General features: G+C 44.7%; 1 protein-coding gene across 1 annotated transcript in view; it reads left to right on the top strand.

Moving 5' to 3' along the window:
- The window catches only part of plxdc2b (plexin domain containing 2b), a 71,477-nt gene that overhangs the window by 22,100 nt on the left and 33,927 nt on the right, over nt 1-15,450 (top strand). Inside the window, exon 3 of the mRNA XM_061094286.1 lies at nt 9,819-10,060. Within this exon, the coding sequence (XP_060950269.1) occupies nt 9,819-10,060 (242 nt within the window). The remainder of the gene's footprint in view (nt 1-9,818; nt 10,061-15,450) is intronic.

Raw genomic sequence — 15,450 nt, 5'->3', positions numbered from 1 at the left:
GGCGCTGTGTGACTGGGATGCATCTCGCAGTTTGTGAACAGATACATGAAATGTGCTGGGCTGGGTTTGGCAGCTCCGGGTCTGGGGAATGGTGTCTCTCTCTCTGTCTCTCTCTGCTCTGGATGTACAGCAGAAGAAGAAGAAGAGAGTCTGATGTGCGTTGGTATATTTTTGTTGTTGCTGACTCGTGGGTGTGGGCGCTCGGAGGATGTAGGTGGGAGAATATGGGATTTGGCATTTTTGAAGAAGTTTGTTTCCACTTTCCACATATTTTGAAATGCTCACTGGGACACGACCCGAGTCTTAATCATGCGTAGCGCCTGTTCTTATTTACAAGGCTCGGAGCTGCTCACATGTTCAGTATTTATGGCTCGAGCAAATTGGCTTGATTATGAGGAATTTCATAAGTGGATATAATGGCTGCCCTAAGTGCTGGTATATGACGAGCTGCACAGCGTGACGACCACAGGACGTGTTGCTGGTGGAGTTGGTCATGATGGATGATGCTGTGCTGAGAGAGGAGGATGCACAGCTGACTGAATGTGGGGAGATTAATGTGGGCAATTAGAAAGAGTGGATACTGGTACGGTACTTCAATTTGTTGCCATCGATACATGTGATAAAGCGAAATCAGCCGATGTTATCAACCTCATCGGCGTATTGATCGGGAAAAAAGCAAAGCGCAACGAGAGCAGAGTGCTAACAGTTCCCTCAAATTCAATCAAGCTGCTCCGAATTACACACACTCTGTTATATCAGTTTTTTTGGATGTGGATGTTTCTTTCATCCACATCCATGAATTATTCCACTGGAAATGTGTACAAATGTAATCATATCAGGCTGATACGAAATACACTTAAACTTCTCCTTTGAGAAAAACGTATTCGTCTCGAGCCTCAACCCCCGAAAGAAAGTGGAAAAACCACGGTTAATACACCCACACGGGAGTCAATCAATCTCCACCTGCAGGAACAGTCACACACACATAGACACTGAAAAGCTCTCACACCACACACACACACACACATGAACGTAACTACACACACACACACTTGGAACCACAGGGAATCAATCTTCAGTTTGGTCAGCTTGGCTCAGGTCTGTTATTTCTAAGACGTTCGTCTCTCCGTCGCCTCTCAGATTGATTACTTTTCTAGAGCGATAGAAATAGAGCGGACAATTAACCTAAAGCAGCCCTATACTGATCCGTGTGTTTGAAAACAGACCAGGATTTTTACCTCAGAAGTTGCTGTTGTGCTGCTGCCGTCTGTTTGCTTTTCTCTGTCTTGCGAGGCGATGATTAATAAGCTCGAAGTAGATAGATCACTTCACTGCCGGGACCGCGGAATAAATCAAAATGAGCGATGTGATGGAAAACATGGCGAGTGAGTCTTGTGCTGAGCTGAGACTCTAAGATCGATAATTGTGCCAACCGGCCGTCGTGAGCTGCAGGGAATAGAAACTGCCTGAGGTGTTACCGTAGTAGACTGTAAATAAACATGGACGACATGTTTCCACTTCCTCCCATGATCAAGAGATAAAGCCGAAAAATCCTGGATGTGAACGCTGCCATCTTTCTGAGTTAGAGTCTGTGCAGCAGTGATCAGGGTAGGGGGGGTCCCACCGAATCACCAGCTCGATTATTCCACTTTTTCAGCTGTTTACTTCCTGTTTTAGTCCGAAGATGTCTTGCTTTACTTCCTGTCCTTGTCTGGTTTCCCTCCTCTACGTTTACATGATGGCATAAACCCGATTTCGGCTGAAGCCCGGTTTCTCTATCCATGGGGGGTTAACTGCACTATCTCAGGGTACATGGCACTGAGAAATCCGACTCTTGTCCGAAAGCATTTCATACCCCGCTACGATAGGTGGCGCTGTTTTCATTACAGCTAGTGGTGATACAGCCATTTCCGCTTGACCTCGTCACCACTACCAACAAAAAACAACAACAGCCTTCAACTCAGCATGCGAGAAAGATGACGAACGGAGAGCAAGGGATCTCAAGCATGCGCAAAGACGTCATCTCCAGTTGTTGACTAGCTTCCAGAGTTACATGCGCGCGTTGTCCGATATACAGCCAAATGTGATCTACTTATCTCGGGGTGGTTATCCGACTTCAGTTCAAGAAATCTAGATTTGTGGAGTTACATGAAATGGATCTTTGATTGAAACCCGACAACGCCAGAAATCGGCTTTCAATCAGACACATGTAACCGCAGTGACTGATTCTGTGTCCTGTCCTGATTCACCTGTGTCCAACTAGTCTCCTCAGTCTCCTGCTCAGTTTCCTTCAGTTTGGCCTCCTGCTGTTCTCCTGGTTTCCTGTTTTGTTTCATTTTTGCTTTTTGGATTTGGACTCTCGGTTCGCCTGTCTGTCTGCCACCTACCAAAGTGAAATAATCAATCATTCAGCAAACGGACAAACGGAAGGCATTATTTTTTTATTATTCAGGAAGCTATTTTGACTCGTCTCTTGGGACAGAGCAGGTGTAAGTAATAAACTTCTGACCTGTCGTGGTTTACTGGGAAGTCGGAAATAGAACAGACATTGTTAACCTTAAGCACCTGTGCTTTTCCTACAAGTTAAGATCGCTGCTGTGAAAAAGGCTTTTGAGCGAGAAGCTCTTATTCCGCCAAGTACCGGAAAATACTGGAGAGTTGGTTTCATCAGCTCTTTATCATCTCCGTGGAAATATTTATTACTGTTTCAGTCTGTTCTGGCTTTTTGTATTCCCATGTAGACACTGCAGGAAACCGACTTTGATCAAATGTTCAATTTTTATTGTTTTTCCGACAGATTCAATATTTTGGAGTTGTAGATTTTTTTAGATACATGCACAAATATTAATCCCAGGTGTGGTGACTAAAGAAGAGCACCAGGGTCAGGTAAAGGGGAAACAGTTTATTTTTCCAAATTGCATTTCAAGATTGAAGTCAAGATATCGAGAATGAATGTTTCTAGTTTATTCTCCACATTTTTACCCCTTTTTCCTTAAGTTTGGCCCTAATACTCTTCCGTAGGTCCAGATTCCTCAGAGTTTTGGGAGAAATTGACAAAAACAGTGATTATTGTGTCAAGTCTGTTTCAAGAACTATTCCCTGTGTGAACCCGCAGGATTAAGGTGATGTGGCGTATCACAATAAAAGTGCAGACCTTTGCCCTGCCGTTCCCGCTCTATTCATCGGTCCAGCTGTAACCATTTCCAATTTTCGGGTCTGTTAAGCAAAGCACCGAGAGAACTGTGGGAACAGTGAAAGGATGGATTTCTTGTTTCCTCGGACAGATTCCGGCGGAGCGAGAGATGCTGAGTTCTTTTTCTGTGTGAAGATTGGTGACGGTTCTGTCCGTAGCTTGCTGCTGACCTGAGAGAATACAGTTCTATCAGCACAGGTAATGGTCCGTGCTGGAGGGAGGAGAAATAATCTGTTAGATTAGGTCCGGACTCAAGACCCTCAGGGCTCCTGAGCTGCACTGCTCCCTCCCAAACAAAGTTGAAAAGTGGAATGAGGGCCAACAGCAGTTCTTCATCGTGCTCCAGTCCATCACTCCATCTGCTGAAATATGAGCCACGACACTGCGCCTGACTGGAATCCTGAATTCCTAAACGCCTGTGTCACTCGGGAAGCGCTCCTGTCTTTGTAATCCCGCCGTCTCCTGAGTGCCTGCAGCTCTCCGTGGCTGTCAAAGCTTTTTCTTTTTAGATAAATTTACTGCACTGACCAACGTCAACCACCAATTACATAAGGAAAGCCGCGGCGGTGGCTGCAGACTCCGTGATGGTTAACTCCGGCACTTTAAACCCTGTGTTTTGAGGTCAGCCGCTCTGTGCTCGGCTGTGTTTCTGCTGCTCTGTGGCCGAGCCTGCTTGGATTCGGTGTCCCGGGTTATTTAGATGTTTTGGGCTGACACTCGAAAGGGAAATTAGCGATTCTCTTCGGAGCCCGTTTAAAGAGCAATTAGGTTTCCTCAAGGTTAAAGCCTTGATTTAAAAACCAGCGGACCTGATGCCAGACGCTCTCTACTTCCTAATGTGTCCTCTCAGTCTTTTCCCCTCCGGCCTCCTTCCTTCCTCTCACATCCAGCTCTGACACCTGTCCTCCTCATGGACGCCGAGTGAACGCCACATTAGTTTGCTTCAAATGAATTCCTTCCACCTCTCGTGCTCTGCAGATGTAATTCACACTTTTGAGAGCTCGGAGATTGGCTTTTATTTATAGCGCTGCTTTCACGCATGGCTCTTTTTTTCTAATTTGGTTGATTTGCAACAGCAGCTGCTCAGCACACACAGGTGTTTCCTTTTAACCATGTAGGCCAGAGGTGATTTAGTTCCTCGAGTGTTGCCGGGAACCTTTTCTGATGAGGTTTATTGTGCAGGGCTCGACAAGCGTAACAGAAGTGGGTCAAAGGCTGTGAGACATCAGCATTGTAGACATTGTAATGTGATATCAGCAACACAACATCTTCAGCAAGCAGGTTTCAGCAAAATACAGAAGCCGCCTCCTGCCTCTGTATCTGCTCTCCTCATCTGAACCTCGGGGGCTTTGACTTGGAAAGATGTGACTAATTGTTGGCAAAACAAATCTCTGGTGTAATGGAGCGTTCACGACAGGCAGGACGCACACTTGATGCCTCTCTCTCCCGAGGGGAGGCTGCCTTTCCATTTTTTGCAGGGAAAGCTGGATATTGTTGCATTTTTTCAGGCTTTGTGTGCGTGTTCTCGTGCACGGCCCCGTCTTCTGTACTGTGCACTATTTGAATCACGTCTCAACTTGTCTCGTGCATTGCTTATCTGAGATTTAGATGCCTCTACTGCGATTAAGTTCTCCTCTGGTATCGCTCTGCTCATCGTCTGAGGCTGGGTCTGCTCTGCAGGCGCCGCCTCTCTGGCTACCTGCGTTTCACTTTCTCCTGCAGTCAGCACTTCAGCTTTAGGTGCTTGCTTAATGACAGGCTGCGATTTTTAAGAGAGGATGTGTAAAAAAGCGAGCCACGGCAGGTTAGAGACACGCAGCTCGCTCTGCATAACAATCTTTACACAGACGTCTGGGATTCGCGTGGACTCTGCAGCAGAACTTTTCATTGTGTCGTTTTGAAAGCTCTGCCGTCGGATGACTTGTTGTCAAACGTGCTTTGCATTTAAAATATTCAATTAATATGAAAATGAAGCGTGAGTTGTTTTGCAGGTTATTTACTATGTTATGAACTCTATCTGAATCTATCAACCCATACGAGATGGAGAAGCTTGTTTATCTCTTATTTGACAGATCAAACATTTACTCCTATTAAAGCCAGTTTATTTACTCATTGGTTAAATTTAATGATTTGTCTTTACATCACTGCTGCTCCATTTGAGCATCATGGCTGATATCACTCTGTCAGGGTTTCAGTGTTTTTCACTCCCTGTCGTCTTGGCTCTTGAGCTGAGGTGACCCTGTGCAGAATTTGGCTTGTCAGTGTCAAACACACATTGTTCCTCTGGTCATTCGAGATCTGTTGACTTTTTATTACATTTTTGTTGTTCGGCACCAGGATTAATCTGCAAACTTATCAGTTATTTGCATTTTGCATCAAATTAATGATTTGTATACATTATTTATTTGTGAAATCAAACAATTATCAGTTTATTTCAGGTTGTTAAATGTGTTTACATGATTCTTAATGTGATATTTTTGAGTTTAAGGCTGTTCATCTAAGAGGTAAAATTAAAGACATCGCATTGGTCTCTGGGAAATTTTTCAATCGGGACGAATCTATATTTTCTAATATTCTACACACTCATGGATAAACATCTAATAAACATTAGACAAAGGCCATTTTTTATAAATTTGATTACAGTTTTAGACCTCAGATATTTTGTCTTCAGCTATTGCTTCAAATTGTTTTTTACTTGATTGCGAGGGAAACCAATAAGTGACCTGAGTAACCCCCTTAAATGTGTGCGGAACAAAATGATAGAGTGCTTCTCCTCACAAATGTCCCCAATGAATCTTAAGCTAATGAAAAAGACTGATGGAAAGATGGTAATTTTCTCCTCTCCTGACCTGGAGAGATACCGTCTAATTGTGCTGAGTGGCGCTCGACCATCCATCACCGAAATGATCCTTTCTGTTGTATTCAAGGGAAAATTAGCACAGTTCCTGAAAGATGTTTGAGCTTCGGCAACAGTTACAGCGACTTAATCTGTGCTGACCCCGGTGAGGTGATTGGCAAAGAGTCGAGTGTTTCCCGCCCAGAGAGAGAGAGAGACTCAGCTCCACGATGCCTGGCAGGGTCTGCTGGTAGTACTGATAGAGCAGCTTCCAGTGGGCACTACATTAAGCACTCTGACACCCAGAGATAGAAAGGCTAAGGAACCGGGATGTGACTCATTCTTTTATCCCGTTTTCTGTAGAAATCGCATTGAAGCATTTCCATTCCTCCTCCTCCTCCTCCTCCTCCTCCTCCTCCTCCTCCTCCTCCTCCTCCTCCTCCTCCTCCTCCTCCTCCTCCTCCTCCTCCTCCTCCTCCTCCTCCTCCTCCTCCTCATGTGTGGTGGTCTCCTGTCAGGTGGGAACCAAGAGAGCAAACCAGGGGGGGGGAAAGGAGCGGAAACCGACTGAAAGAAGAGTTGCGGACAGCACCTTTTCATTCTGCGGTTTTATGACCTCCTGAACGTTCTCGAAAGGTTTGAGGTGCAACCACAGTACAGTCCCCGTGGCGTTTGTGAATCAGAGGTGTTGACAGGCTTGAGCCGGCCAACAAGGCTGCCTGACAGAGTCATGGTGAAGGTATGTGGTGGGCTTTCAGAGGCACTGAGGGAAACGGGAGGAGAGAGGGGGGGTTCTTTTCCGCACAAAAGGCGAGAAACAGTCCTGCACGGAGGAGAAGCCTTGTCCTGATGGGGGGACGTTCCACAAAAGACTCTGCGTTTCCCCTGGATAATAAGATATTCTCCTGTCCCTGAGTCAGAGCCGTGGTGGACACAAGAGAAATGCAGGTGCATGTTTGTGCATGGGGGGGCTCGGGATGAGAGAAGGATGCTGGGAAAAGAGCAGCCATTTATTCAAGGCCCCTATGTCGTGGTCATGGTGCATTTTAAAGTAGCCGCTGCTTGCCAGCTTTCCACCGTATATTAAGGAGCCGACAAAGATCCTTTAAGGGAGAAAATAGATGTTTATGTGTCGGTGGAACGGAATGTGAAGGTGCCTCTTGGATTAGATTATACAACAGGAAGTAAGACTGGGATGTGACTAATGATTGTTCGGAATAGAGTGAGTGTTGGGAAGTGTAAGGGCCGGAGATAGAGGCTGAATCCCAATGTCTTCCCCTAAGGACTTGAGCCCTGAGCCCTCTCAGACTTCATCAGTGTTAAAGGCAGTAAAGGCTTTAAATGGTATAAACAGGAACCTTATTCTATTTCACGGTGTTTACTTTCTTCACAGCCGAGGTACTTGAGGAACCTCCCGATTGATATCGAGTCCCACGCTCTTGTATTAGACAAAATGGGATATTAGTGAAGAACGTCTAGCTTCTGACGTCTAAATGATCCACAAGGTGATTCAAAGAATTAACTCAGAAATACAGAAAACGCAATAAAAGAAAATAACATAATAAATGCACTAATCTGTCTTTCATGGAGGTCGGAGATGATGGCTCAAAGAAACGATTGGCTCACTCGTTCCAGTCGTCTTTTACACTCGTCCCTGCACCTTCTGCTCCGCACAGATTGTCCCTTTTGTTTCTGTCGCTGCCAACTCCCATTACAAAGTGAATCTGTCAGCCTCCACTTTGGGTGAATTAGCATCTTAAGCCTCTCTGCTTGCTCTCACGGAGCCCTTTCTCCCCTCCTGAGAACCACTGGTCAGATGCCCAGAAAGAGGAGGAGGAGAGAGGAGGACAAGGAGAACCAAATGTGACCGTGAGAGAAAGGAGGCAGTGGGGGAAAGAGGAGGAAAATGTGCCCTGCGATCTCAACCCAGTGACCTCTCTCTCCTGTTAAAAGAAGGAACAGAGTTATAATAGTGAATCAGCAGTTTTTGTTCGGTCCTGAAGCAAAAATAATCTACATAGCTAATGCAAGCACTCTGTAAACTTTGCATTTGGAGCACTGCTATAAAAATGAAGTTTATTACTAATTGCTTTTAGATGTTTCGTCCAATTAGGATCAAGGGCTTATCTGAGCATGCAGAGCCTGAGCCTCAAGGCAGGGAAACGAATCTGCTGTCCAACACATGAATTTACCTTTGTGAGATTTAACATTTCTGATCCAGGTGATGAAGAGGGGTTCCATCAAAGCAAGTGGAGAATCTTTAGCCTTTCATTTCCTCATTGATGGCTGGAAACTGCTTTGTCAGGTCGTCCACGATAAACATTTTGTTTTTCTGATAAAAAGCGGAATTGTGTTGAGCTGAGTGAAATCCACACGATCATTTCTGCTTTTATTGACCTTACTCAACCGAAAGAAACGAATGTGCACTGTGCAGTTTTTCTTACGAGCAAACAAACGTTGTCTTTACGTCGACCGTTACTCGCCAAAACTCATTTTGTGTTAAAAGCATTTCCTCCCTTGTAAAAGAAAAGCCACTGGCAGAAACATGCACGTTGCGTCATCAGTAAAATAAGAAATCAGCTCCGTATGTCAACAGAATCAGAAAATTCATCTTTTATATTCTTGTTTTTGCTGGACTGATATTTTTCAACCCAGATGGAATTTGGAAAAGAGTGACAACAATTTAGAATGTCAGCCTTGCTTTTTATTGTGGACATAATAAACCAAACATTTGCAAAAGATGAAGTTATGTGACAAACTATTCCAAAGTATTCAAACTAGAACGGCTCTCAGTGGAACGCATACTTCACCAGGGCTGTTCCCCTTCAATTCAAGCAAGCTGCACCAAATTACAAAAACTCATAGATTTGGAATAATAACTTTTGCAATGTTAAAGAGTTAAAAACATTTCCAGGATCTGCCCCTTTATCTAAAATAGTCACCAAAATTAGAATGGGTTCTTTCTGGTCTCAGATCCTTTGAGGTTTTGTTGGTGGCGGTAAAAACAGGTAAACCTTTAAGGAGAATCTTTCAGAGCAGTGATGACGTGATTGATTAGCTACAGGTCAATATAAAATGTAAATAATTGATTTGAGCTGAACACAGTGATTCAAATCAGCAATCGTCGATAATACAGTCCACTCAGTCGCAGAAAGGTCTTTAACCTCTTGAACTTCCTCATTCTGACTCATTTTCATTTCAGGGAACTATTACTTACACCAACGCAGCACATTTTTGTGTATTATCTCGCAGTCCGTCTCCGGCTCTGTTAATCACGTCGGTGTTTACATTAACACAAAGCACCATTTCTCACCTGCCACCGGCGTCTCGGGGATGGGGGATGAACGAGTGGGACCGTGGTCGGCTGGTCTGTGTCACGGCTGCTGAGTCACTCCTAACGTGAGAGAGATTTCTCCCCAAAGCAACGAGAGAAAGTCGACACAGACAGTGAATTATGAGCGAGCGGCACAAGATTAATGGCTCCAAGAGTTGCCGCCTCGGTGACTTTGACTAGTGCCTGAAGTGAAAGTAAAGATATGGTGCTGTGTAATTATTGTGCACGCTCAACTCACTCGATTGCATGTTCACAAATCACCATATTTCCTTTTTGAATTTGATTAACACAGGGTTCAATGGTTTAAAATCTAATTAAATGAAGCATGCTGTATTATTAAACCAATTATAATACATCTGTGACTTCCTGTGGTACGTTTATCGCTGTGAAATTGCAGCTTCATGGTGATTCAGCGTTGGACAATACACTGACTTCCTCCTTCTTTTTCCCCTCAGGTGTCTTTTACTCGTATGTGGAGGGGCTGGGGGGGGACGAGGACGCAGCGGCCGACGTGAAGCTGTACAGCCACAGGTGGAGGAGACGGGTTCCCATGAAACCCCGGAACATGGACACTAACCGGGCCAGTCAGGAGCAGGACCAAGGCCAGGACCAGGACCCGGACCCGGAGCAGGAGGAGCCTGAGGGGTTCCCAGGCCTGCTCTCCACAGAGGAGAGAGACAACAGCTCCCAGATCGAGGTACGTTTCGGTTCATGAGGAGGCTGAGCGACGGATCAGAGACAAAACAGTACTCTGCATGAGAGGAAAACATTTGTGTAACGTGGAGGAGCTTCCAAAAATCTATCATGAAGATAACCTGGCCTGAAATACAAACGGAAAGCGCAGAATCTGTAGTGTTTCATGAAAGACTCGTATTGCATTTAGAGAAAGCTGCACCCAGTTTATCTTTTAATACGTTTCTTGCAAGTTCCTCAAACATAACGGAAGTGCAACACTGTAGGAAACCTCCAGAGCACAACAGGTAATTGTGTAATTTGGCTTCATTAGCAGCTCTACTCACCCAAGGTCCTCCCACTGAAGTTTCTGTAATTACCGAATCTTAAATGGTGTTATTAACATCGACGTCGTAATTGCAACTCTTGTATACGCGACTTGTTTTTACTAATACGGATGTGTGTGCAAGTCTAAGTCTACTCCTTCCCTGGAGCAATTATGAATCTCTTTAGAAGGCTGAATGTGTAGTAATGGAAAGAGAAGACTGGAAGGGGCCTCGGGGCCTGAGGAGTAATATTGTATATCAAACATGAAGCTCCGCCCTCAGGTGCTCATCTACCTTCTGCAGGTCTGGATCCTCTTAAACGTGACCTTGGAGAGACCAGAACAGGAAATTAACTCGGCCTCTCCCAGTTCCGAGTGGTTAGTGGACCTGCTGGAGATTTATGCTCTGGGTTCATCCTGTGTTTGTGAACGTATGTAAATGAAAGGCATAACCCGCCTCCCTTGCTGTGGCTCCTCGGTCGGCGAGCGGCGTGGAGGCAGTCAGTCAAAGTGATGGCGGCGTTGGCGGCGGCGGCCCGGGCTTAGACAGCTCGTTAAGTTTTCCTTTGACTTCTAATCATCTCAGGTTCACAGTCTCTCGGCGAGGAGGGAGGGAGCTTTGATCATGAGCCGTAAACACACACACACACACAAACACACACGTCTTCAAACTTCACACACGCCTTTATGTGTAGACACAAGTGTCAGACCCACCAAGTGCTAATTCATCAACACATTCCACTTAAGATGACAGACAAACACTAACACAAACACATCCTCCCTTATCGTTCTCCTTCTGTGATGCTCGCTTGTTTTTGCTTAATGCACGGCACGGACATCCTGACATTACACACACACACACACGCACACACACACACACACACACACACACACACACACACACACACACACAGCTATCCGTATTCCTCCTAGCGCGGCCTAACCAAAACCTTATCCCCTACCTTAACCATGATCGATTCATGTGTAACCCTAACCTAACCACAACATCTTACCCGGAGCTCAGATATGACGTTAGCCTCATTATAATGGAGCTTTGGTCCCCATGTGGTCAACTGGTCCTGACAAGGTCGGTGTTTGTTCCTGAAGAGAGAACAAAAAACGAGTCCACACCCACAACCAGGAGCTTATCCTTCCTCGTTGTTTTCTTTCTCGGATGCTCATTTGTTGTTGCCAAACGGAGAAGCAGTCGACAGCACAAACACCCTGTCATTCCTCCTGTCATTACACACACACACACACACACACACACACACACACACACACACACACACACACACACACACACACACACACACACACACACACACACACACACACTAACTCCCTTACCTTCCACCACTTTGTTGACACAAGACAATTCTTCATTTTCCGACGGCAGAGGCACCGAGGTGAAATCTTCCATCCGGCGCTGAGCTGAATGGTTTCAAAGTCTGTCTCTTCTTTATTGAAGGAGCTTAAACCCGAGGATGGAGAGCGGAGCGGAGGAACAGTTTTTTCCTCTTTTAAGACGAGATCCGCTCCCTCAGATGCTTCCACAAAGCCATATATCACCAATCTGCGATGGGGAAACACATTCCAAGAGTTATTGTGTGTCACAATTTATGTCCTGGCGAGCACACCTGCTTCCCATCAACCTGCAGCTTTAGTGATCTGCCACCATATTTCCTGGCAGGGAAAAACTCTAATTCTGTTATTTCAGTGTTTCCCAAAGTCTTAGTGAGATATAGTCTAAACTTTTTTCATGTGTAATAGCAGTTATCTAGAGTAAGGCCTCATTGGGACTCAGCTCTGTGTCCATATGCGAGTCAATCGGAGGTGTTCTCATTCCCACCCTGGAAAAATGGATCTATTGAAGTGGATTTCAGACAGATGCACTTTTGGCTGTAGCGTCTGTTATCTGTTAAAGCAATGCATCTCATTGCGTTGAACACTAGGGGGCGGAGTCCGAATTATGGACAGGAAACAAAACCTTGGGAGCGAGGGCGTAAGAAAAACACAAATGTATGAAGATGTGTGAAACCGCAGACTCTCTTTAAAAGATGGAAGACATAACGGCTCCCAAACGTGAAACCAGAAATCATCTTGATTGCCCCCTGGTGGCTGTCAGTAGCAAAGCTCTCAAGCACTGCCTTCTCCTTATTAGCAGATGGGAGACGGACCAAACTAAACTTTAATTACCTTTTTATCAGTTATGGTTTCATCATGAGCTATGTTGGATAAATGGACCTTTCGAGGTGGATTTCAGACAGATGCACTGTGCTGTAGTGTCTGTTATCTGTTAAAGCAATGCATCTCATTGCGTTGAACACTAGGGGGCGAAGTCCGAATTATGGAGAGGAAACAAAACCTTGGGAACGAGGGCGTAAGAAAAACACAAATGTACAGAAATGCAATAAGGAAAAGCTGCTTTTACAATGCTGCCGTTAAACGTGGATCAAACTCTTCTTATTTGTTCTCCTTGTGATCTTAATTTTATCTTCTTGAGATCAGCATGAGGTGAACTCCAGCGGCGCCAGAGTCATAATCTTAACCAACAAATTGATCTCACTTCAACATGTGGGTTTATAACAGCGGCCTTAGCAACAGACTGTCCGACGCCCACGATGTCTGTGACTCTCTCTGGATCGTTAACCCTGATCGATCACCTCAGCTCCGGGTGTTCTCAGGTCAGCGCGAGGAAGAGTAAAGTTGGAACAAACTCGGGGAATCAGGTCATTGTCACTAAATCTCCTGTGTCTTTGATTCAGCGAGGGGAAGATTGTGCAACGATTGTGTTTTTGTATATTGTTTTCGATCGCAGTGTAACTGAGGAAGTCGTACGAGAGTATGTGCGTCATTTACCGTTTTCACTTCTGCAATGTGTGAAACCACAGACTGTCTAGAGAAGATGGAAGACATAACGGCTCCCAAACGTGAAACCAAACATCATCTTGATCGCCTCCTAGTGGCTGGCGGTAGTATAGCTCACAAACCCTGCCTTCTCCTTATTAGCAGATGGGACACGGACCAAACTAAACTTTAAATACCTTTTTCTCAATGATGGTTTCATCATGAGCTTTTAAAATTAGGCCACCAACACAAGGCTTATACACATTTTAATGCTTTTCTTTAATACCTCTGAACCAAAGTTAAAACCATTCTTCTGCTGGAGGGAACTTTATCAACTTCACTTGTTGCAATCGTAACAAAACCGTTGTCTTGGCACAGCTCAGATACAGATGCACAGTTCTATGGAAAAGAAAAGCAGGATTTTTATGGAGAACAGATTGAACCAGGCTATCAAATACATGCAAAGCGTATTTCCTGCTGATTTCATCATCGGTGCACGACCACGTAATCATTGAAACACTTGATGAATATTAAAATCCTGTCTCTTAGTCTCAAAAAGCCTCTCTGTACTTTTTTTTAGTTGCTCTAAAACCCTTTTTAAACATTTAGACTTTTGACTTGAACTTTACGTCCGGGGTCATATTTTCATCTTTCATCGCTGGAACCCCCCCACATCCAATCGGATTGTCTTTGTCAACACCTGCTCACTGCTGGGAGAACCACCTGCATACCAAGTTCTGCAAGATCTACTGTAGAGCTGGCTCCAGCTGTTAGGTGGCGACATTTCAAATCTTGCTTCTTTTATGAGGAGTAAAAATTTAAAAAAAACACAGACACACGTGCAGAGGCAGTGACCCGAATGATGAATTGCACAGACTGCTCCTTTCCCGTGGAAAGTGAAGCTGAGACGGACGCGTAACTCCCCGTGTTCCCTCTGAGATGATGTCAACATTTGATGGTGTCATTTTCCAGCACTGTAGGTCCTGATACTTTCTTCAACCAATGTCAGACAGGATGTGAGGTTGCCAATAAAAGCACAGTATACTTGTGTTCGGGGGGGTCTCTCCGTCTCCCGGCTGCTGCTGCTGCTGTTTGTGTAGCTTGTTTTGATGTGGAGTAATAAGAGGGTGGTTTATGGCAGATAGTTTTTATTGGACGTGGATGTGTGGAGACTTTACAGCTCAGGAGGCTCTTTTGAGGGGGTTACAAGGAATTGACTCAAGAATAGTTTATTTTAAGATATATTGACATATACCGTATATTCACATCACTGTCAAAGATTTATGTCACAATTCTTCATTCAAATGGCTTGAAACCTGTTATGTATTGTGTTGACTTGTGTACTTTCAATGTTCAGACCTAGAAAATCCACTATTTTGCTCAAGGTACCAGGAATAATAAATTTTGGTCGCCTTTTTAATTGCTAAGCAAAGAAAGTCAGTTTATTTGTCACATATTTATTGGTTATCCGGCCAGATGTTAAACTTGTGGTTTTTTACAAACTTGCACCATTTCCCGAAGTTGCATGTCTCATTTCTCTTCTCTTCTACTGCACTCTACTCTTTTGTGTTCTGCACGCTCTGCTGCGTCCCCTGTTGATTCGTGCATTTCTTCAGGGAGAGCTGCTCGCCTCGCTAATTTTCATTACTTCACTAGATTCCCACTGCTGCTTTGACACTTAACACTCTCTCCGTGTTCTGAACGTACAGCGAATGCAAATGAGTCTTTTCCTTTTATTTGTTTTGTGTCTCTGTTAGTCTAGTTTACCAAAAGATTCCCAGAAGGCAACGTGTTTGGAAACCACGCTCACTGCCTTCATGTTGTTTTAACTCAGAGTCCAAACCGTCTCATGGAGCGAGTACACTGCGGAGCTGCTCTGCACAGGAAGTCGTGTTGGTAAAATGTCATTGTGTGTCTGGGTTGTTTAGTTTTGAACTCTCTGACTGAGCGTCGTCTTGTAGCAGGAGGGTTGTAGTCTTCTCACATTGGGTCAGGTCACGTGTTTGAGCGCAGGCATTACTTCAGTTGAATAAAAGCATTGAACATAGTGATTTGGGGATTTATTGTGTAGAACTACCTTGTTCCTGAACATCAACATTTTTAAGTAAAACACAAGCACAACTTGGGTCTAAATCATAAGACTGTGAATGCAATTCAGGAGATAAACAACCTCGGAGCAGGAAAAGGTTTAAATCACAGACCAGCTGCCTGGATCCTTATCAGATTAGATTCTTCTTCTT

This window comes from Limanda limanda, chromosome 20 (assembly GCF_963576545.1).
Source record: "Limanda limanda chromosome 20, fLimLim1.1, whole genome shotgun sequence".
NCBI lineage: Eukaryota > Metazoa > Chordata > Actinopteri > Pleuronectiformes > Pleuronectidae > Limanda > Limanda limanda.
This window is presented reverse-complemented; position numbering and strand designations above follow the sequence as displayed.